Genomic DNA, 24,047 nt, shown 5'->3' on the forward strand with positions numbered 1-24,047 from the left:
CCCTTTTCAAAATGTACTTAAACTATTATTATAGTAAGTAAATTCATTTTAACGTTTATTTTGTAAGATGGTATTTTTTTATCGCTAGCGGTGCGGTCACACTGATGCCAGCAAAAGTCTATATAACCAACACGCAAAGCTCAATCTTTTTCACTCGAAAATTCGTAACATCGCAGTGTGTTTGCCGGAAAGGAAAATATCCCCGGAAAATTATAAACAAAACCATAAACAAATATTCTAAAATATTTCAAAGAGAACAAACAGATATATGTTTTGTAATTTTCTGCTATTCAAATGCCACTTTAATGACAATTTCGTGGCTTGTGTTGAATAATTGTATTATTTTGAGTGTTAACCGTTAGCCCAAAAAAAAAAAGCGCGCGATTTGAAATTTTGATGAAATTTGGATTTTTTTTAAATGTTACACAAAGAAAAAATGAAAATTGCAAGCCAGAAAATGTATGAATGAATGAATTTATTTCGCCAAAATCTGCTGCGTGTGCAATTCAATTCGAATAACAAAACAAAAAAACGAAAGAAAAGATACCGCGAAAACTCATAAAGAAAAGGTGAGAAAACAAATTATTTATTTCATGTGCTAAAAAGACACGCAAAACGAACGTCGTTATATTTTTAGCCAAACAAAAGTTGTGTGTTATTTGTGTGATTTTTTTATTGTTTTTGTTGTCGTTGGTCGTCGCTCTCCCCTTTTTTAATAATACATATATTCTGTGCTTTTTTTTTTTGCATGTTTTGTTTTGTGCGTGTTTTTTGTTAAAAAAAACGAACAAAATATTACGATAAAAATTCCGTTGTTCTCGTCGAAGGTTTCCGGGTTTGTTGACTTTGCCAGCGAAATATTCGAAATTGACATAAATAATAATCATATGCAATTATTGTAAACAATTGTTTTTTTTTGCCCAGGAAACGATTGCCATTTTTTTCACTTATTGTAATTTTTTTTTATAATTGCCAAGATAAAACAAAAAAAAACGATAAAGCAGAAAAAAAACGCATGGAGCTGCAAAAAATAAATTAAATTCATAGGCCAGTAATTTACATTTTTTGTCTAACGCTTTTTGTTTTTCTGTCTAAGGTTGATAATTAAGTTTTTTGCGGCTTTTGGAAAAACGCCACAAATTTCCCCGCGCTCTCCATTGTTGTAAATCCACTACAGTCGTGCTTAAAATAGTAGTAGATCTTTAAAAAAATATTAATGAATCTTAAAAACATTTAAATATACATATAACTTTTCTTTCAAAAAATTTGTGGTTAAAAATTAGATCTATTTAAACCTTTTTCTATTATTTCTACCATGTCTGTATAGCTTAACATATTTTGCGGAGATTTTGTCAGTTTTTTATACCATTTTTTGTCATATTTTTTGTTGTGGTTTTTAACTTTATTTTTCTTGTTTTTTGGTACTATTGTTTTTTTTTTGAGAGAAGCATTTCCGCCTTGACGGCAAAAGCAATTTGCAATTTACGTTTCTCTCTCGTCTGTATTGCAATTCATTTTTACAACTTTAATAATATGAACAAAAAACTAAAAGTAAAAAAACAAGCAACTATGAAAAACATGAACGGCAAAAATTAAAATTGCAAATCGCATTTGAGTGACGTCGCCGTCAACGTTTCTCTGGCCTTTTGTTTTTGTCGGCTGTTTTATTCAATTTTTTGTTTTCACAGCGGCATTCGCCTGCGCAAAAAACAGCGAATAGAGAAGGATGAGGAAGGGGAGGAGAAGAGAGAGAGGCGCAAAATCTGCGTGTGATTGTGTCAGTCAGGGGCGGATGCAAAAATGTGGGGGCCGAGCGTCATTAAAAAAGAGGGCTGTTACTCCTAAAAGTCATTATAAATCGGCGTGATATCAACACAAAATTATTTAGTGAATTTGATTTTCCAAAAAGTTTCCACTTTAAAAAAAATTTACCTATTTAAAATCAACACAAAATCATTTAAAACATATTTAATATTTAAATGAGTTCCCCCCAACAATTGCGGAACTCTTTAACATTTGTTGTTCTCAAAAAGTTTCTATGCCTATATTAAAAAATACTCCCCTAAAACGTTACTGTAGATCTGCCCCTGGGTACATTGTGTAAGTATTTGTGTGCGTGAGTGCTCTCTCTCTTTTGCTCTCCATCTCTTTCCCATCTTCTTCTGCCCCCCTTCTTTCCCTCTCTCCTTCGCCCCACTCACACACATTTCAATTACATGTGAGCGCGTGCTCCAAATTTCAAGTTCATTGTCCAAAAACAAAACAAAGTGAAAACAAACAAAAACAAGGGCAGGTCAGCAACCATAGTATCACGCCCCCTTACGGCCCTAAAAATCTGGGAGTATCCATAATATGGATTCCATATCATTTTGAAACGAGAAAACCTACACCCAAAAGATAAAAGGTTTTTATTTAGAAATTCTACTTCCTATATTAACGAAAATTATATGAGGAACATCAATAATACTTCTCTAAAATTCTAGTCTTTAATTATAAGATTAGTACTTATATTATTTACCCATACAAAATGAAAAAAAAAATGCATTTTAAAACGCTTTAGAATTTCAAAAATAATGAAAAGGGAAGTGTATAATGAGTTCAAAACGATTTAAAATACCACTTTTCAAAGCACATTATAACTGCCAGATATACACGTAGATATGCATAGTTGCAATTTAAATATCCTGACTTATTCATGTGTTCTTTGGAAAATAACTGAATAGCGAACGAAATATGGGGGTAAAGGAAAAAATAAAAATCCAAAATCCAAGGGGGTTTCGAAATATTTTCAAAGCTCATAAAAATGTTTTTTTTTCTTAACAAATTAAAGCAGCTTGTTGCTCGAAGATAAATCCCAACTTAAATTATCAATTTAAAAAACACGATGATAAATAGAGTATTCCCAAAGCCTTGTCACAATAATCTGCCAAGTAAAATAAAATCAAACTTATTTTCGTGTTATTCCGCAACCGAACAAAAAAAAAACGAAAACAACAGTAGGAAATAAAGCAAAAAACGACACAAAATTTTGACACGAAATATTGTTTTTCGTGTCTGATTATTTTGTTGTTGTCTTAACAGTTTTTTTTTTTATATATTTGTCACACTAACTTTAGTTTAGTTTACTCTGCAAATGTACGTGCTTTTGTTAGTGGGCAAGGTAAATAAAGTTCGCTTCTTACGCAAATTTTCAGTAGTTTATGTTTTGCGACTTTACAAAATAAAAAAAACATAATTTGCAATGAGTAAATAATGATTGACAAATTTCGAATGTCTATTGTGAGCTCACAAGCAAAAATTCTATAATTTATTCAATGTTTTTTGTTTTATGGGAATGAAAACAATTTCCTTGAACTGTTCACAAGGCTTTTCATTTTTTCATTTCTGTTCGGCTTTGTAATAAAAGGGTTCAATTTTTTGTGGCTGCCTTTTCTTATTCATCGAGCCTTTTTTTTGCCTCATTCTGCTGATATCAGCTCATTTTTATAATTAAAAACAAACAAACAAAAAACTACTTTGCAGAGGGCAAATCAGAAAAATGAAAACAAAAATTAACAACGCCATAAATATATATTTATTGTGATGTATTTGTGAATGTGCGCGGAGCAAGACAATAAAAATAAAATAAAAACTAACAAACACGTTAGGCAAATTTGACTGATAACTACGAGAAGTGGTAAAAATACTGGGGCACTAAAGAAGAAAAAAAAAACAACTGAAATCAAAGCAATGGGGGAGAGATAAAAACTATTTCCGTCGCATAAAGCCAAGCGAAACAATGGGAAATAATAAAGAAAAGTAGAGAAAAATGCCCGAACCCCTCCATTTAATCGCCCTTCGAAAGTTGAGAATTCTTTTGGCTCCCAGTTTCTTTCTTTTTCATTTTTCGTTTGTCCAAGGTTTTTCAAATCAAATTATGTCGCGATCGAAAATCACAAAAAAGGCAAACCCCAATACGGCCTCTATTTTTATGCAATTAACCGCCAGAAAAAAAAAACAAACAAAAAAAAAACATTTTCAAATAGGAAAGATAAAAAACAAACAAAATCACACGCACACTCCAAATGGGGAACAAAAGCAAACTCTACAAAAATCACCCAAAACCCAAAAAAAAAAAAAAAAAACAAAACACACATTTATATATATACAAAATAATAGCAACAAAAACCGAATACGAATCGAAATTATGAATCACAAAACGTTTTTTGTGGTTTGTCTGTTTTTTTTTTCGTTTTTATTGTTTTTTTTTTTTTTGTTAATACATTTTAATTTAATTTTGTTTCCTTCGCTTTTTTAATTTATCCGCTTCCGTGGCAATGTGGTATTTTATTTCTATTTAATTTGCAACAATATTTCAGCTTAAATTGTGTTACTGATTCAATTATATTTACTTTTATATTAATTTAATTTATATACCTAGCCGCACACTTTTTGCTGTACTTTTCAATTGTTGTTTGGTTTTTTTTATTTATTTATTTTTTTTGCCAGAAACCTTGGCTGATAAGAGCGCTTTGCAAAAATGCATTGTGTAAATTTGATTTAGTTTTCGAGTGTTTTGTTGGAATGCAGGGAAATTAGAGTGGACCCTTAGGCAATTAAAAAGTTGTTTATCGATGAAGTGGAAAACTAAAAAATATCTAACATTTTGTTAATAGAATAAGTTTTGTCAAGGCAACACTGCGTATAAGTGATAAATTATATACGCATATGCGCCAAATATATTTGTTGATATATATGAAAAAAAACTTTATAAAACTAAACTTAATCTTTTTTTTGTTCATCATGTGCAACAATGAAAAGCTGTTTTAAAGATTATAGGGCAGATTACATAGTTTATTTCTGTATCAGTAGTTTACGACCAATACATATTATATCAATATGTAAAAAAAAACGTAGATAAGTAAATACTTTTTATACGCTTTTCCTGAAGAAATATAAGTTTTTATCAAGTTCTTTGAACCGCAACAGGTTTAAAGTGTATCCCTTTGTACTCCCTCTTTCTCGACCCGTTTTCCCCGCCGTCCAATGAGAACTTATGGAAATCTTTTAGTAAATTTCCACCCTTTTGTTCGCCAGCAGATTGGAATTCCATCTAACGAAACGAACTACAAATCATGCTCTAAAAAGGCACAAAAAAAGCTAAAGAATACAACAAAAAGTGATGGGGACAAAAGGAAAATACGAGTAAAAAACGAGAACAGTATATCCAGAGAAAGGCAAGGAAAATATTAAAACAAGGCAAACATCGCTGGGCAAAATAAAGTCAAGCATTTAATTTATTTACCCCCAAAATCCTCCCCACTTCTCCACTAGAAAAGAAAAGGGGAAAAAACGTTCGTTTTACTGTTGCTCGGTTTTTGCCTGTCCGCTTTTCCCCATTTTTCCCCCATCTTACCCATTTTTCCTACTCAATTTTTTTTGGCGCGCTTGGCAAAGGGAGGAAAAACTATAAGCTTAAAAAGGGGAGAAGGGCGGGCAAAGAAAACTGTAACCGAATGAACGAACGAACTTTTCCGGCGTTGGGGAAGGTAAGAAGGTGGAAAAAAAAGAACATGAGTTGTAGTAAAAACCTTCATTTATATTTTGCACAGAACAAAATTGTAAGTGGCGCTTAAAACTCTTGGCTATACTTATTTGTATACCCTTCACTAAAATCAAACATTTTTTTAAATGTTAGTATAAACTGAACTTCTTAGTTAGTAAGTGTATTTGATTCCACGAGTCTTATATTCGAAACTTTGTTTGCCTTGATTTAATGTGTCATTCGGTCACACTATTCGAACACATTTTATCGCATTCGGTCACATTATGTGGACATATTGAATCACATTCGTTCACCATGGGCCACATTTAGTTGTGAATTTAAAATGTAAAATAGTGTATTCCAGCCGCGGTATCCGAATCTTAGGTTTTTCACGGAAACTTTTGCTACTCCTTTTTTGGCTTCCCCTAAAACCCAAGGGATCTATTAGAAGTTTCATCAAATTTGCAACAAACGAACGAGTAGAGACATCCCTTTTGCAAGGTCGAATGGAAATAAAATGGAATGCCATCAACTTGTTGAAAGAGAGGGATATTAAAATTTAACACTCATTTGTACAGGGTATCAACGGATTCAGTCTCTACCAATTCATTTTATTCATTTGTGCTTTTTTGTGTTTTATTTTTTGAGTACTCCCCTTTTTTTTAGAGAAAAGCTCTTATATATTATAAAAGTGCAGATATGTTGTAACTGTATGTGGCAAAAGTGGCAAGTGTGTGTGAAGGAAAATTGCACATAAACATGCAGGGAAAAAAATGGATGGGAAATCGGGGAAAAGAGGGAGGGTCTTGCACATTACCAAAAGAGTAAATCACTTTTGAACGAACCGAAACCGAAAACGAAGCGAACCAAGCGAGTTGTCAGCATGGAAAATATCTCAATATTCACTTTGGTTCGCTTTTCCTTGCCCCTCCCACTTTTCCTTTATTTTTTCTTCTGTTTTTTTTTTTTTTTTTGTATTATTTTTCGTTTTCCAGCGCCACTTTACTGCTGCTTTTCATGGAGGGATTTCCAAAGGGGGCGGGGTTCGAAAGACTGGGGCGACCCTGCGACATTGTCTCGTGCAAAAATTGAACAATTTTATAAAATACTCGAACGGAGCAACAACAGCAAAAAACGTAATAAATTACAAAGTGCCCAAAAAAAGGAAAACACAGATTTTGTTTCGGAAAAAAGTAAGCAGCAAAAAACACCCAGCCAGTAAAAAAGCCATTTCAAAATAGCAACGACTAACAGATATCTAGTAATAGTGGGTTTTACCAGTCAGCTTCATAAAAACAACTGTAGAAAATGCATTTCATTTTGCAATATCGACTTTATGTTCAGGGAAATATCCATAAAGTCACTAGGGATTTTTCTAGGTCTCTATAATATGGGGTGCCAAAAAAACATAGGCTTATAACTGGAATATAAGAGAAGCTATAAAATAACTCTTATGTTTTTAAGAAAGTTTGTGAGCCAGAAAATAATAAAATAATGTGTTATCATTTTAAGTTCATTGTTCTCTACCCTTGTCCAGGATACCCTTGCACTCCCATTAATTGCACGGTATCAACATTCTCATTTCAAGGAGACAAGCGGCAAAAACTCTGCTCTTCTCATTCCGAGATTTCGCCTTCATCATCATCAACGTTTTTTCTCTTAACTTAATTTTTTTTTTGTTTTCGTTACGCTGTTATTTTCCTATGTTCTCCATTTATTTTGTAGTCGAGCTTTTGTTATTAAAGTACTTTAAATGAAATAGTAAAAGTCAGTTGGGATTTTGGCGAAATTGTTCTTCTTGATTGGAATATTTTCTTCACCGTTCGTTGCTCAAGTAAATGGATAACAAAGTTGTACATTTAGAAGACCTTCAATACCTTCATAATAACGATGTTCTAAAACAGGCAATCTAAAATATAATAAGTAAAATAAAAACCCTTAAAAACCGTTGTTACTTTTTTAGTATTTTCTTTAGTGAGCAGGTAATCCTGCTTAATTTTTTTTATTTACCCTGGTAAACCAAGCTCTTCTTGACCTTTTCCTACAGATTTTACGTTTGTCTACCTCCATTTTTTTGGTCTTTCACTTTTTGCGCACACTTTTGTGGGTTTTCCACGAACTATACAGAAATAATATTTAAGTTAACATTAGACGCGGTGAAAAAATATGATAAATAATGAAAATAAAAACGAATGAGCAGGCGGAATAGACACAAAACACCGACATAAACAAATGGTTGACTGGAGGGGGAACCCCCAAAGTACCGATGCTGCGATGTTGGTAACAAGAAGCAAAAGCCAGTAAACAAGGCAGTAATATGAGTTAGAATCCGCGGCGGAGGCTAACGTACTTACAGATACAGAGGCACGGGCACCGGCTAAAGATACAGATACCAAATGCCGTACAGCTCGCTTGCACACAATACACAGCACACAACACACAGAAAACGACGACAGTTTTCTTGATGAATGTTCTTTTTCCCCCTCAGCAAGTGAGTTTTTCCCCCGAGTATCTTACATCTTACATTTGTATCTGCAGCGTCTTCGGCTTTTTCATGCGCCGCCACCAAAAACACAAAAAACAAGAAAGAAAGCAAACTTCGGCAAGCCGAAGTTCATATACCCTTGCAGCTATTGCATGAATTAAATACTTTTGAAAATATTTAAATTATGATTTACTTGAGTATATGCTGAAAAACATTGAAACTATGATGATTTGCAGCTTAATTATAAGATAGTTATTTTATATATTTTTATTATTTCTATGGGAGCTATATGATATAGACGTCCGATTTTGATAAAATTTAAACCATAATTCTGAAATAATTAAACATTGCTATATGTCGAAGAACTAAACAAAAAATTAAAAAACAGAAAAGTTATAATTTTTTTCATTTATTTTTCCGATTGTTCCTATGGGAGCTATATGCTATAGTCGTCCGATTTTGATGAAAATTAAAACATAATCCTGAAATACTTAACCATTACTATATCTCGAAGAACTAAACAAAAAATTAAAAAACAGCAAAATTATAATTTTTTTTCATTTATTTTTCCGATTGTTCCTATGGGAGCTATATGCTATAGTCGTCCGATTTTGATGAAATTTAAAACGTAAATCGGAAATATTTAACCATTACTAAATGTCGAAGAACTAAACAAAAAATTAAAAAACAGCAAAGTTATAATTTTTTTTCATTTATTTTTCCGATTGTTCCTATGGGAGCTATATGCTATAGTCGTCCGATCCGGCTCGTTCCGACTTATATACTACCTGCAATAGAAAGACAACTTTTGGGAAAGTTTCATGCAGATAGCTTTAAAACTGAGAGACTAGTTTGCATATAAACGGACGGACAGACGGACAGACGGACAGACGGACAGACGGACATGGCTAGATCGACTCGCCTAGTGATGCTGATCAAGAATATATATACTTTATAGGGTCGGAGATGTCTCCTTTACTGCGTTGCAAACTTCTGACTGAAATTATAATACCCTCTGCAAGGGTATAAAAATCAAATAGAATAGAAAGAACGAAGCTGAAGAAATAGCTGGTAGCAGCTACACATAGAGAAAAACTCATATATATATTAATAAAAAAACAAATATTTACTTAATAATAATCTTTAAAAGTAAATAGTTACATATTTCATAAGGAATTTCTTTATAAAATGGACACTTCAAACTTATTTTAGTTAACTTTTTAAATTTCATATATACTCTCTTTAATATTTAGAAAAATTAAAAAATTTATATGTTGAAGTTTCTTAGGGCTCCCTAAGAAGTATATAAATCATATTCGTAATCATAGAAAATATATTAAATGTAAATTACTATAGATACAATTTTTGTAATCCACATGGCTTATAAAAATACTACAATTAAATTAACTTTGATGATAGATTGCAAATTTGTAAAGACTTTTCTCAGTGCATTTACTAGTGGGTAACTTCCTCTATTTCCCCCGATTTCCCCTCTAAGATTGTGCAAAGCAGCTTTTCCTTTTTCCAGCTTTGCAATTTGTGCTTTCCGCTTGCTCTCTTCCTTTTGGTTTTGTTTTATTCGATGTGTTTTTATGTTTTTTGTTTGCTATTTTAGCCAGCCAGGTTTTTGTGCAGCTTTTCCAGCAAAAGAACAAGCAGCAGCAGTAGCAGCAGCAAAAGTAGTATCAGCTAACAAGGTAGGAAAGCCGAGGCAAAAAGGGAATTTCTCCAACAGATCCCTTCTGGCGTCCAATCCAAGTCATCCCATCATCCATTGGTGCACCTGCTCCAAACCATTGACCATTGGGTGTTGCGTTTTCGGCTCCTTTGGCGTTTTCCCCGGAAAAAAAGTTTTCGAGATCTTCGCAAATATTCTTTATGGCCTTTGTCTAGACCTTGACTTGATTTAAAACCCATCTACCTGATTGATTTATCGGGCTAAGACATTTATGAGGCTCACAGTCAGTGAGAGTAATTTTTTTAAAACTTTTTTTTACAAAAGTTGTATGTTTGAGAATACTTTTTTGGTTTTTATGTTTATGCGATAATATAATATTACACTTAGAGTTGATATCTTGCAGTTTATTGGAATACAACTGTTTATATAAATTTGTGCTTGCTTAAAGAGAGATGGCAAAATGTAAACGAAATCGGTTTTTTCTTAAAATTTCGTTTATTTCCAACTAAAGGCGATGTCGTTAACTCTTACTTGTTTGCTTACTTTTAAATAAATATGCTTATTTAACTCTCCTTAAATTGATTATTGAAAATAGAGTTTTTAGCAAATAACAATTTTGTTTAGTCTTAATAATATTTATTAATTTTAATAATACATTTTCTATTCTATTATTTGTTACCCCCTTATTAGTTCTTAATCTGCTAAAAAATATGTGACAACAAAAAATTAAACCAAAATTAGATGTAAGGGGAGACAGCAAGAAAATACAATCTGGTTATTTGGCTAGGACTCTATTTATGGTAAAGTCCTGTTTTTTGCATTGTTATTCTTGTCGTACGCTTGCTGTTCTTCCTCTTCCACCTTTGTACACCCCCTTTTTTCCAGCTCCTTTGAGGTTCAGCAACCTTGAGGTTACACAGATGCGCTGAATGCCCGGGGCAACAAAAAAAAAAAATGAAAGAAAAAGAAAATATGTTTCTTTATTTTCAACAGTGTGTGTGTCTGTGTGTGCCAAACTGGACGCTGCGTTTTTTTTGTACTATTGTTGTTGTTGCTGTCTAATAATTTCAACAAGAACAGCCACAACAACAAAGCCAGCTAAAAAAAAAAAAGAAAGGAAACTGTTTAGAAAAGCTCAGATAAATTATGCCTTTATGACATTGCAATAAAATAAAATAGTAATAATAATTCAATAATATTTTATATAAATATAAAAGAAATAACCAATATAATGAAGCTTAAATTAAATACTGACTATATGTAGCATCTTACTTTAAACTGTTATTGTTATATTACCTTATTGTGAAGAACAGCTGGATTGCCATCATGTCATTTTAAAACGAATTGAATTGTTACCATATTAGCCAAAATATAACATTGATATTGCATTAATTTAATTGTTCTCAATAAAATTTTTATCAAACTGCTTTATAATTTTACTACTAGTTACTTAAGTTCTTTAGGTATTTTTTTGTGGCATTATACAATTTGTATTAAGTAAGGACCTTTTCTTTTAGTCAGTGTCATATAGGCATAATGCGGTAGAGGGGGCTTAAAAGCTGAGAAGAAGAAGCTGCATAAGTCAACACACGACAAAAACAACAGCGAAAACCATAACAACAACAAAAACAGAAGGCGAATGCACTTTGCCAACAAGAACAATAACAACATTGGCAATATCATAGTTATAGAGGATCGTAAAGTAAAGTTGCACATTTCTTGTTGTTGTTGTTGCTGTTGTTGCTGGTTTGCAGGTTGGTTTTTTTATTTTTTGTTGTTTTGGGGGCAGAAGGCTTTTTGATGTTGCGTATGTATGTATGTATGTATGTATGTATGTATGTTTATGTTTGTATTAAGTGTTATTGCACTTGGCCTTATTCGCAATTGTATATTTCGCTGCAGATCGGGGGACGTGGAACCTGGTCTTGATCTTGGACTTCAATTTAGACCTCCATTCCCTTTCTTGGCCTAGGTCCGTTTTTTTTTTCTACAGCCAATGGCATTTGGCATACCAAAAAAAAAAGAAAAAAAAGAAAAAGAAAACACAAGAACCCAAAGGCATCGCAACCGCAGAATCTGCCAAATGAACATATACATACATATGTATATATTTGTGTGCCTACAAAAAAGGGGGAAACCTGCGTATCTTTGAGATGCTTCTTTTTCTGGATTTTTGCTGCTGCTGCTGCTGCGTGTTCTGTGTTCCTTGGCAATTTTCTTCATTTCTTTTTATTACTTATTAATAATATGAATTTCGAATTGTTGCCCATCCGCAATCAGCAGCAAAACAGAGCGTGTGAATGTGTTTCGAATAGGAGGTACCCATTTAACATAAATGGGGTTTTTTTTTTAATTTAACTATAATTTATAATTAAGTGTATTATTTATTTGATCGGTATCTATGCTTTCCAAGTACTACAAATATGTTTTTGTATTGTATTTAAATATAACCATATTTCGCTGTCACAAATGCGACTTCATTTGTTTGTTTAAATTGCTACTGTAAATATTTATAGAAATCCGAGAACAACCTTCTGCATTTGCATCCTATAATGGGTACTAAAAGAAACATAACGCGCGCTTTCGCAAAAAGAAAAAACTCCTACCAATTTGCCAAGAAAGCGAGAATCAAAAGAACGCATAGATTTTTCCTTTGAATTGCTTTCGAATGCGAATTCTTTCTACATTTCTTATTATTATTTTTTTTTGTTGATGTTTCCTTTTCTCTTTTTTGTGTGTGTTTTTTCTGGCTTGAAGCCGAAGTGGAGAAACTGCTTATTCATTTGACTTGGTCTTTCTGTTGTCTCGTTTATTTTATTTTGTATACCCAGTAAAGTTGTAGAGTGCAAGGGTATGTATGTTCGATGTTTAATAGAAATGTGTAGATTTTTTACTTCATCACGAAAAATAAGATTTCATAAAACCGAAGTTCTAAGATAATTATTTATCATTGTATGAATTATTTAATCTCTTGGCAAACGCATATATGTATATAATAAGGAATATTAGGTAACTGATGGTCGTCTATAGTATACCATATTGTTATATTTATGCGAGCAGGAGAGCGGACAAGTTGTAGTTGGGGAGCTAGAAGAAAAGGAAGCTCCTAAAGAAGCTGAAAAAGCCCGTTGTGATACTGTAACAGTAAAACTTCCCCAAGCCATCAGTCAGGATTTCTCAAAACCAGAACAAAACTCCATAAAAAATATTAATTTAAATGATTTGAAATGATTTAAATGATTTGAAAGCGATTTTTTGATTCTAAAGTAAGTATTAAGGACATTTTTAACCGAAAACTGTCGATAGGATTCGTTGTAATATAATAATAATAAATAGTTCATAATATAATTAAAAAAATATTTAATATAAAATTAATGTTAGTTCACTATCGTTTCTAATCTATTTATCAGTTTGACTCATCGGAGTTCCACTGTATTTGATGCAAATTTGTTCAGTATTTAGTGGTTTTGTTGTACTCGATGTGAAATTCGCATGTCTGCAGATCGTATTTGGTTTCTGTTTTCTTTGAATATCTTTTGCTGCGGTTTTCGATTGAACGGAAAAAAGTAGAAGGCTAAGAGATAACATGTTTGCATAAATCAAATAAATATTCTTCAGCTTTTTATTGACATTAATGATAAGTAAAATCATACTTTTTGTTGTGGAATTTGTTTCTCATTTGAGATAAAAGAAAAGGGCCCAATCAGCATGAATTTACTAAATAACTGGTCGGGATTTCATTATCTATAGCAAATTTGATGTAAATATATCTTCTTCGTTAGGATTTCTGTTTTTTTTTTGTTTCAATTTCGGTTTTTTTAGCTGGCCATTTTAAGCAGGAACTCAAATCGTTATTTTTCTTTTTAAATCTTGTTTTATTAAAACTTTTTATGGCCCAATAAAATGCGTGGGGTGGTGGGTATTTTTTTTTTTTTTAGACCGGAGGGGTCATAACTGCCAGCTCTATAAACAACGAAATAAACGGATATGAAACTTTCTCATTTTAATATATTTTTCGCAAGCTTTATATTATTTTTATTAATATTAAAAATAACCAAATGAAAATTGTGTAAAACACTGTAGTGTTTTTGCCGTGTTTCATTTGCAAACAAGTTTATCCCCCTCACCCCTCCACCAACCTTTCCCTCTGCCAGCACATAAATTTATATTAAAATTTTTTGCTGCACGTTAAGGAAAGCTACAAAAAACCTTAAAAAAAACAAGCTGGAAAACAAGGAGCAAAAAACCAACGCAAAAAAAAAAATTGAAAAACAGGAGCTGCAGCGTCGACAATGTTAAAAAATTATACAAATTACAAAAGCGAGTGAAGAAAAAAAAGTGCTGGTGGAAGAAGCAGTAAAATAAAGAAGGAAAATTGATGTTGGCAGGAAAGGGATGTGTTGTGTATAATGTATAGTATAGAATGTGTACATAGCGACACACCTATATTATATATTGAGTTATATACTTGGTGCCCTGCACTTATCGGTGCCTTAATACAATTGATAATGCGGTTACAGTATTTTTTTTTATCCGGTCCCACTCCCCCCTTTGCGTTCCATTCTGTTGAGTATAAAAACCAATTTCGTTTGTGCCCATCGTTTGAGTTCATTCCGATATCGGTTTATGTCCAGGGATTATCCCTTTTTGTCGCTCAGGTGAGGTCAGCGTGGCAAGCAGTTTAATTACTACCAGGCAAGCAGCGTAAGGAGATTATATCCGGGGCTTATTGCATTTTAGCACAGATCATTTAAAATCATTTTTGCCATTCATTGTTGTTAAGTACTTGATAAAGAGATATTGAACTTAACAAATCCTTATTGTATATAAAAGGGGTTATAATTTTGTTCTAAAATAAGTAATTATAATCATATAAAAACTAAAACACATACTTATTGTTTTGGATAATTCCTGTCTTGATCCTTGTTGATCCTTAGCTTTGAATCACTTAAAATCCAAAAAAAAAAATGGAATGGTTAAGCTGAATCCTATAAAGTATAATTTAAGAACGGATTATACAATTTTGATCGCAAATTATAATGGTTCAACATTTTTTTGAATTTATAATACCAAAGAGCTTGAAAATCCTAAGTATTTATAAAGGGCGAAACCTTTTAATTTATTATCCTTTTGTGTTTTTTAAATTCGCCATAGATTGCTATCGAAAATTGGCATTGAGAAATGGAGTGATTTCAAAAACATATATATACGTAAGAACCCATAAGTATTGGTCGTATATGTTCAGTTATGTATATAAAACTGTATCTATCTCGATTGAGTTCTCCATTAATCATGGTTGGAATTTACCACCTCCACCCATAAACCGCCCGGAAAATGCTAAGGAAAAACTACAAAAAAAATAGAACAAAAATAAAAAATGGAAAACCGGAGCAAAAAAGTGGAAATTTCTCCGTGTATCTTGGAGTTGTTTTCCTCGCTGTGTGTGTCCCTGCCAAGCATTTATAAAAAGGAAATGGGGAAAATCTACAACCATGTGTGTGTGAATAAAAAAATTAATAATAAAAAGAGACAGTAAGGAAAAGCAGAAAAGCATTACAAACACACATACTCACACACACACTCACACACACACGTAGTTGACAGGTCCACATATAAATTCCGTACTCGCCTTTTTTTACATTCCGTTTATTTTATTTTTTTTTGTATGGAAAACTGTGTACCTTTCATTTAAGTTGACATGAAAATCGATATTTAAAAAAAAGGATAAAATTGCTGAAAATAAAAAAAAGGAGCAGGGAGCACAGAAAACATTAAAAACATAAAGTAAAAAATTACAGCTTAAAAAGTAGGAGAGAAACATGGGGAGAAAAATAAGAAAGAAAAATAAATGGGGAAAGACAGAAACTGAAAATAATAATAAAAAGCAGGAGCAGAGGGGGGAAAAACTGCAAAAAAAAAAAAATGGGGGGAAACGAAATGAAACGAGAAACGGTCGTTATGTTTTTTTCATTTTTTTTTTGTACCCTGCCTTTCTTTATTTTCCCTTCGTTCTGCCAGCTTTTTGTGTTTTTATTTATTTATTTTTTCTTCTCTCCAACGTCGCAGTCGCTGTAATGTCTTTTTTCATTTTTATTTTTCCGCTCGCAACCTTTTTGCGTCACCCCCTTTTCAAACCCCCTCACCCCTGCACTGCTTCCAAGCAGTGGAGAAGCAAAAAAAAAAAAGAAGTAAAATAATAAAAAAGATGCAGCAAAAAACACACAAAACGAAATCCAAAGAAGAAGAAAAATGTGATAAAAACTGAAAAATATTTTCCATGAGAAAATCCAAAAGAAAAAGGGGCTTTACGTGTGTGTGTGGATGTGTGTATGTGTTTGCGACTGCTTGGCGGGAAAAATATACTACAATAAAACATGTATTTTTTATGCCAACCCACACACCCACCCTATTTACGTTTGTCAGTGTGGGTTATAGCTTTTTTTTATTTTAAGGAACTTAAATGTGTAACGCTCCTAGCGTGTGTGTGTGTGTGAGAGAGAGGAGCTGGGGAAAAGATTGGGATCAAAAACCCTTTGCAGTTAACTCTTGTCTATGTGTATGTGTGCTTGCAGAGGGGAGGGGGGATTTCTATTATTGTGAGTAAGCCAAGTCAGAAAACCGAACTCATTTCTACAATCCTTGAGTGCCGGACATTGCGTTTTTTAATGCCACTATTTTATACAGTGAAGTATCAATAAGTTTAATCTGGAAAAAAGTATTTTTAAAGGTATGTAATACTTAAAAAATGAAGCCAAAAAGAAATATATTCTTAAAAATCAGGAACGCCAACGATTTTATAGGTCAGTTTCGAAACTAGAACATTAAAGTCCTCGAAGATCATTTACGCTCATTCCATAGTGGGAAATTGTTTTAATTAATTTAAAAAGTTAACTACCTTAATATTTTTTTTTATATGCTTAATATAAGGAGCGTAAGATATATAAAAGTGTGAATTACGTGCTTGTAAGACCAGTTTGCTTAATATATTTTACGTTATAGGTTTTTTAGTTACCTTCGATTAAATAAAGCTTGACTGTATTTTATATATCAATCATGCTGCACACAAAAACCCGTACATATGGCACTCTTTTATATACTAGCCAAAGAAGTCCTTTCTTCTTGGCTTTTTCTACCCATTTTTTTCCAGGTTATGTTTGTTTTTTTTGTGCAATTTATTTGCCAGCGTTCTGCTGCTGATGTTTTTTGTAGTTTGTTCTGTTTTTCAACTTTCCTTTGGCATTTCTTGCAGCTGAAAAAGGTGAAGCGAAATTTGCTTTCGCATTCTGTTCGCGAGCTTTTTTCTTCAGCAGCGTTTTTCTACAAGTCTTCTCGTTTGTTTTTTTTCTTTTCTCGAGCGAATTTTGACCCATGCTAGGAGTTTCTTTACTTCCAAAATAAATGTGTGTGAGTGTGGGTCCTTTTTTCCCCTAAATGTGTGTGTGTGGTCCATTTTGTACACTGGACATAAAACGCAGCTAACATAAAGTTCTTATCCTCCTACCATTGTCCTACCCTTTTTTTCGCTCCTTTTTCCCTTGTGCTATTCGTACTAAAAGCAAGAATGCGTTTCACAAAAAAAAAAAAAAAAAAAAAACGAAAAAGCAAAAACAAAGTTTAAGAGACAAAAAATCCAAAAATTCGTTGGCAGATATAAAAAAAGGTTAACAAAATTGTTGGGGGAATTCTTAAAATTTATTACCGTACCAGGAACCGATGTGGAAAGGGTTGATGAAAGGAAAGATATGGCCATATCTCTATTATCCTCAAAAGTATATAGTATATAACAGTAACAGCTGGTTTTAACCTTTTTATAAACCTATTTTCCTTAGGATTTATGTTTAACACAATTAAGCCAACAAGCCCTTTGCATGAAATTAAATAAACTGGTCTGGCTTAAGAATTAATAGATAACAGGAATATTCGACCATTTTAAAACATTATTTAAAGATGATTAGAATATTATAATTAGTACCATTAAAGCTTATCAAATTAACGTTTGTAATTACACACATAACTATATTTGACCACAATTTTAATTGAGGATTACAAAAAGCTTAAAAATAAATTGCTGTATTAGAAATGCCAAAAGATTAGTCATAAAATTTGGAAGGCGATTAATTTGTGTGGCACACTAATAAAAATCAATACGTTTAGCGGATTATCGTTGTCAACTGTTGTATGTATGTTAAATAATTAATTAAAATAACATTCTTAGGCTTTATGTAGAATTATCTTTACCAGGAAAATCAATTTATTTCGCTCTTTCGTCACGTCGATTCGATTTTACAATAACGATGAATCTGTGGAAAGCGACAACAAAAGGGATTTTATAATTGCTCTTTTCATTTTTTCCGTACATTGCGTTTAAGTATATTGACAGATTGTTTGCATGGGTTGGGGGAAAATTGTGTTTTTTATTAAGCGTCAACTCATTTTGTACATGTACACCAAATACCATATATATTTTTATATATTACATAAATATATATGTGTAGGAGCTGGAGGAGGCGACAAACAAAATAAAGTTTTACCTTGGGCATAATATTTGCGCTGTATGAAAGTGTGCAAAAAAAAAAAAGAAAAGCGAAAAAAAATTATGAAAATTTTTTATGTGTATAAAGGAGGGGGAGAGAGAAGAATAATAATAAAATGAAAACGAGGACGAACATTTTTATGGCGCTTGCAGTCTGAAAGAAAAAACTACCATACTTGCCGCCCACTTTCCTGCCCCGCCCACCGAAGTCATTGGCGCTTCTTTGTTGCCAGGGAAATGGAGCTGGAAAAAACATCTCGCTATTCGATGACTGGCAGGACTCTTGTTTTTTTTTTTTTTGTTCTCCCCGATCCCGACTTGCTCGCATAAAGCTGGAATTTCGATTATTTATTTGGCTGAAAAAATTGCGATGAATTTAATTCGTAAAAATACCTTTAAAACAAGGGCAACAAGAAGTTCCACGCATACCAAAAGCTTAAAAAAAATAAAACTAAAAGCAAAACCTTTCATTAAACAGTCGAAAGCTGCATGTCCTCCGATTGACATTTACAGACCATCGCACGGCGAAAGGATTTATAGGATTAATAAATTTATCGATGGATCTATAATGCTCCAGGCATGACCAAAACCAATATAAACAGTTCAATATCTTGTCTAGGTGGGCGAAAAAATGTAAGATACAAATTTAGGATTTTATATTTTATGTCAAATAATAATAACAAATTATTAAAAAAAATACTGAAATATTAATAATGACTATATTCGCCAAATAAAACATATATTTTGAAAGGATAGTCTTAAAGTCTTAGGCTTATTATTAATTATTTGGGTCTCTTCAGAAGCTGTTTTTCAATGTTAAACAAAATATATGCAAATTTGAAAGTGATTTAAAATCTTTAGATACCTCTTTAAAGTGACTATGAAGACGTTAGTTTTGCAATCGCTTATAAAAGTCGGTTTTATTTCTTTGTGTTTTCCAGGCAGTCAATTGCCCAAGGAGAGGACCTTTATTAGGACCACTAGAACCATCCGAACCCCACGAACCACCAGAGGCAGCACCATCAGGGGCAGCAGCAGGCGCGGCACCACCATGCTGCCGCAGCAGTACTGCCTGAGGTGGAAGTACCACCATAGCAATCTGCAGACCATGTTCTCCCAGCTCCTGGATCGCGGATGCTTCTGCGACGTGACCTTGGCCTGCGAGGGCCAGCTCATCCGCGCCCACCGCGTCGTCCTCTGCGCCTGCAGCACCTTCTTCGACACCGTGCTCTCCAATTACGCCAGCGAACGCGATCCGATCATCATTATGAAGGACGTGACCTTTGCGGAGGTCAAGTGCCTCATCGAGTTCATGTATAAGGGGGAAATCAATGTGGAGCATGTGAGTTGGAGCCAAGTTAATCAAAAATATTCCCAATTCTGTAAAGTTTAGTTTTAAAATATTTTTCATTATATATTTATATATCCTACAGAAATCACAAGCGTTATGAAACTATTTAAAAAGGTGTGAAAAAGTATGCAAAAATATATTTAAAATCTAGAAGTCTTTTTTTTTTTTTTTTTTTATTGTCGCCGGAATCGTTCAGGGCCATCTGAACATAACCGGTCGTTTAGAGGATTTGTTTCGTTAGTGACGTTAATGTTTTATTGCATACTTTTGGAGACCGTTCGAAGAGCTTTCAAAACCCCAGTGATTTCTGTGGCACACACCATAAATGATACATATATCTTAATCTTATCTAGGAACTTTAGATATTAAATCAAAAAATATTTTACATGTTTATATGATAATATTCATCTAAGGCTTAACAATCTTTATTACACCATGCGTAAAATCTTTGAAAATGTATCTTAAGTATGCTATAAAAAATGTATAGTCGTTATTTAGCCTGTACTCATTAGGCTTCCAGGTCTTAAAAAATGGTATAGCATGCTTTTGTGCACCTCTTAAAACCTCTTGTTTCATACAGTGATTAAGTGATAAATCCCCGGAAAGTAATCCCTTAATTACACCATCTTTTGTGTTCCGTAGGCCAGTCTGCCGTCGCTGTTGAAGACCGCGGATGACCTGAAGATCAAAGGGCTGGCCGAGGTGACCTGGCGCGATGACGAGGACGGTCCGCCGCCTCCGATGCCTGCCGCCGAGTTCCACTCGCCGCCGCGCAATCTGGCGGAGAGTTACGCCCAGGACCTCATCCTCCAGCACCACCAGCAGCAACCCCAGCCACCCGGTCCACCCTTGCATCTGCACAGTTCCACGATCCTGGACAGAGATCGCGACCGGGAGCGGGATCGTGATCGTGATCGGGATCGGGAACGCCTGTCCCCAGGAATGGAGAGTGTGCTTGGTCGCATGCCCGTGATGACGCCGCATCCGGGGACCTCGGGTTCGGGCGGAGTGGGCGCGATAACCGGGGGCACATCGCTCGAGGGCGTGGCACCCGTGGAACACTTCCTGGGTCCCAAACGCAAGCGGGGACGTCCGCCACTAGACGACGCCTACGACGTGTTCAATGTGTAGGTTTAAGATCTCTAATTTTCTTTTTTTTATTTGTTTTATTAACACAAACCATCATTTTTTTTTTTAAATGCATCATTTTGTTTTAAATTCGTCATATTTTTGTGTAATTGGGTAATCCATTTTAATTTAATTTTCAGATAGTCAAATGAAATATTAAATAAAAATGTCATAACAATGGATAAAATTATCAAAGCGAAAAATCTTATTATTATCTTACATGGACTAACTACATTTTTATTGACCACTGTTGAAATAGGATTTTTTTATGTTAAATAAGCATTTTTTTTTAATTTGTTCCCTTTGAATTTGTTTCTTTTTGTGCTTCACAGACGCAAGCTGGCCCAGTATGCCGCCAATTTGGAGCCTGCCCAGCGTGCCTATTTGGAGACGGCGCGTCACTTTGTAGAGGACCCGCCCCTGGCCGCCCATGCCGCCTCGATGGCCTCCCCGCCCGCCGCCTGCCCGCCCAAACAGCGCCAGCGTCTACGTCACCAGCAGCAGCAACAGCAGCAGCAACAGCAGCTCCTCCAGCCGGAAGCTGGTGACCAGGAGCCGTCGGCTGTTGCTGGTCAGGATTGGTCCAATTCGGAGCCGAATGGCGGCTCTACGCCCAAGAACCTTAGCGATGGCGAGTTGGCCAACAAACCGGAAACGGAAGCCGGCGATGAATCGCAACCGGAAGTACTCCCCACCAGTACCAGTGCCTCCAAAAAGCTGGAGAAGATCAGCGAGCGACGCGAACGTCATGGCAAGTTGCGTCATGCCCGTCGGCTGTACGAGAAATCCGGAGAGGATGAGCTGGAAGTGGACACGCCGCCCAAGGAGGAACCCGACGAGCTGCCACAGCCGCTGGAGGAGATCGAGAATGAGCATCTGGTGGCGAACAGGGCGGAGTCGCCACGTCCAACGGTCGTAATACCGGCCAGTTTTGCCTGCAAATACGAGGGTGGCTCCGGATCTGGATCTGGATCTGGATCTGGTGGCTCCTCCTATTTGATCAACGAGCACGGCATGCTGATGGCCCACGAATTTGGACCGAATGTGGCCAGTGCCGCGGCCACCGCTGCCGTGGCCGTTGCAGCCGCCGCCGCCGCAGTGGCAAATGCCTCAGCCGGAAATGGCAGTGGAAGCGGCAACGGGGGCCAGATGGATCCATCTGGATCCAGTGGACTGTCCGCCGCCGACTATCCCGACATCAAGCTGGAGGACTACGATGCCGCCGAGCTGCGGCTCACAAACGAGGAGCTGTCGCAGTGGCAGGACGTCATCAAGATGGACGACTATCTGGCCAAGGGGCGGCGTCCACAGTTCTGGGAGGAACCCTTTACCAAGCGTGTAAGTTTTAATATTATACATATATTAATGGGGATTTTTTCCAGTGACTCTTTGAAAGTCTTTTCCGAATTTAATTAATTTTTTTCTTAATTTAATTAACTATAATTTTATTAGTTTTAAAAATACATATATAAAAGACTGTGCGTTTATAAATAATTAAATATAAAAATTCAAATTGATTTTAGCAATACAAGTTCACTAGTCTAATATTTAAATGACGAATACTGACTAAAACCTGTTTTTTTTTGGTTATTTGGCAATACTGTTAATGAAATATAGTGTTTTTTAATGACCTTCGTTTTTGTTTCTTCTTCTAAAACCTGACAATCATTTTTGTTCTGTAGTTTTTTTTTGTTGCCAAACTACAAATTTAGAATGATTCTATGAAAAAAGAAAACAAATTAAACAAATTGTTCAGGGCGTGACAATGCTTTTTCATCATAAATTAACTGAAAAGCCTTGAAAATGTAATGATTCCATAAAAATTCCGTAAATTACTGAAAGGCTTTGTAAATGTAATGATTATACGGGGGTAAAAATACAAAGGTTGACAAAATTCCATAAAAATTAATTGTTATAGGTCATAAATTATAAATATATGTTCTTTAATTTCCTACAATCTTTACAAATATTGTTTTGGCTTAATATGTTTCAGGTTTTGGATGCCATTAAAAACAAAAGACTCGAGATGAAGAAGGCCGCTCGCATCCTGGGCGTATCCTACGGCACTCTTTATGGGCGTTATCGCGAGGTATATGGCTGTCTAAAGCATCCTTATAGGTGAGTTGGTTTTTTTCAAGGCGGTAGTTTATATTTGTAATCCCTATATTATTCCGATTTAGTGGCACCGCCTTCCGCAACTCGGGATCCACCGCGGCGAGCCAGTTGGGAGTTCAGCCTCGCTTCGATTTGGGATTTCGAAATGGCGGTGTTCTGCCAGCTCAACTGGGTAAGTTAAATAAAAAAAATCCTGGGCGAAGGCCAATACAAACTCACTGGGGAATTAAGTCCAAACCAATCCCTACTTGCAGAGCTGGGCAAGCTGAAGAAGGATCTGAGCGAACTATGGACACGTCCGCAGATTTGAGGACCAACCAAGGCCGCAACCATGAAGAAACTACAGAAAAATCTCAAACGACGCCACAGGCTGATCTAGGATCACAAGGATAAAAGACAGCTAGACGAGGCTAGTTTAAGGTCCCGAAACACACAAAAACCCTTTCCTAAATCAATTTCCACATTAATTTGTTGTACACCTCGGGTCACAACTATAACTGATCTTCTACACATTTAGGATCCTAATATTACATAATATATATAATATTACTACATGTCTATATAAATATACGTTTAATGCCGAGGCACGCGTGGATTAGTTAATTGAAATACCTATTATAAATACACACGGGCACGTGTTGTTCTAGAGATAAATTACATTTCTCTTGGTAGTGAAATTCAAAAACATAAACTATGGAATCTAGTTAATCGATAATACGAAACAAAAGTGAAGTGAATTTTTTGATAAGCTAACGGAAACGAACACAAACAATATGTATTACATACAAAAAATATGTTTAAAACGAAATAAAATAATATCTATTAAAATTATATGTGAAGCGACATGAAGTAATTTCTTTTTTTGGATTCAAAACATGGCGGTAAAAAGTTGCTATCGATATTTTGGATAGCAGGACACATAACAGTTCGGTTAACATTTCTAGTCGGTAGCTTTTTTTTTTACCTTTTAACAGCATACTTAATTTTTAAACAATAATATTAGGTTATTATTAAAAAAAAATTTAATATTGATAATTATGTATTTATTTTACATAGCAGCCAGGGTATTCTTTAACATATATATATATATAATGTACATATATAGTTTTTAGTAAATAAGAAAAATATACATTTTACATTTATAGCATACAAACATTAATCTTTATAGGAATACCTTTATTTAGACCAGCAGCTGACATATTCTGTTACTTAACAGTGAACAGCTGATTTTGT

At 34.4% G+C, this 24,047-nt stretch overlaps 1 protein-coding gene across 2 annotated transcripts; it reads left to right on the forward strand.

The window, feature by feature from the left end:
- The first annotated feature begins 166 nt into the window (after positions 1-166).
- Positions 167-23,645, forward strand: LOC108141078. 2 transcript variants are annotated; one of them, XM_017264261.2, is made up of 7 exons: positions 167-569; positions 19,162-19,562; positions 20,214-20,698; positions 21,032-22,037; positions 22,693-22,817; positions 22,880-22,986; positions 23,046-23,645. In XM_017264261.2, exons 2-7 carry the CDS (start codon positions 19,272-19,274, stop codon positions 23,081-23,083), a joined length of 2,052 nt encoding a protein of 683 aa, XP_017119750.1. In that variant the 5' UTR covers positions 167-569; positions 19,162-19,271; the 3' UTR covers positions 23,084-23,645. The 2 variants fall into 2 exon arrangements, with proteins under 2 accessions (XP_017119750.1, XP_017119741.1); XM_017264252.2 differs by having other exon boundaries at positions 23,069-23,645.
- Positions 23,646-24,047: the final 402 nt, after the last annotated feature.

The sequence above is a fragment of the Drosophila elegans genome, unplaced genomic scaffold (assembly GCF_018152505.1).
Source record: "Drosophila elegans isolate 14027-0461.03 unplaced genomic scaffold, ASM1815250v1 contig_149, whole genome shotgun sequence".
In the NCBI taxonomy this organism is placed as follows: domain Eukaryota; kingdom Metazoa; phylum Arthropoda; class Insecta; order Diptera; family Drosophilidae; genus Drosophila; species Drosophila elegans.

Coding starts and splice junctions, on each gene's coding strand:
- LOC108141078 (XM_017264252.2), top strand. CDS start 19,272: ATGCTGCCGCAGCAGTACTGCCTGAGGTGGAAGTACCACCATAGCAAT. Junction 20,699..21,031: donor GCCTACGACGTGTTCAATGT/GTAGGTTTAAGA, acceptor TGTGCTTCACAG/ACGCAAGCTGGCCCAGTATG. Junction 22,818..22,879: donor TGTCTAAAGCATCCTTATAG/GTGAGTTGGTTT, acceptor ATTCCGATTTAG/TGGCACCGCCTTCCGCAACT.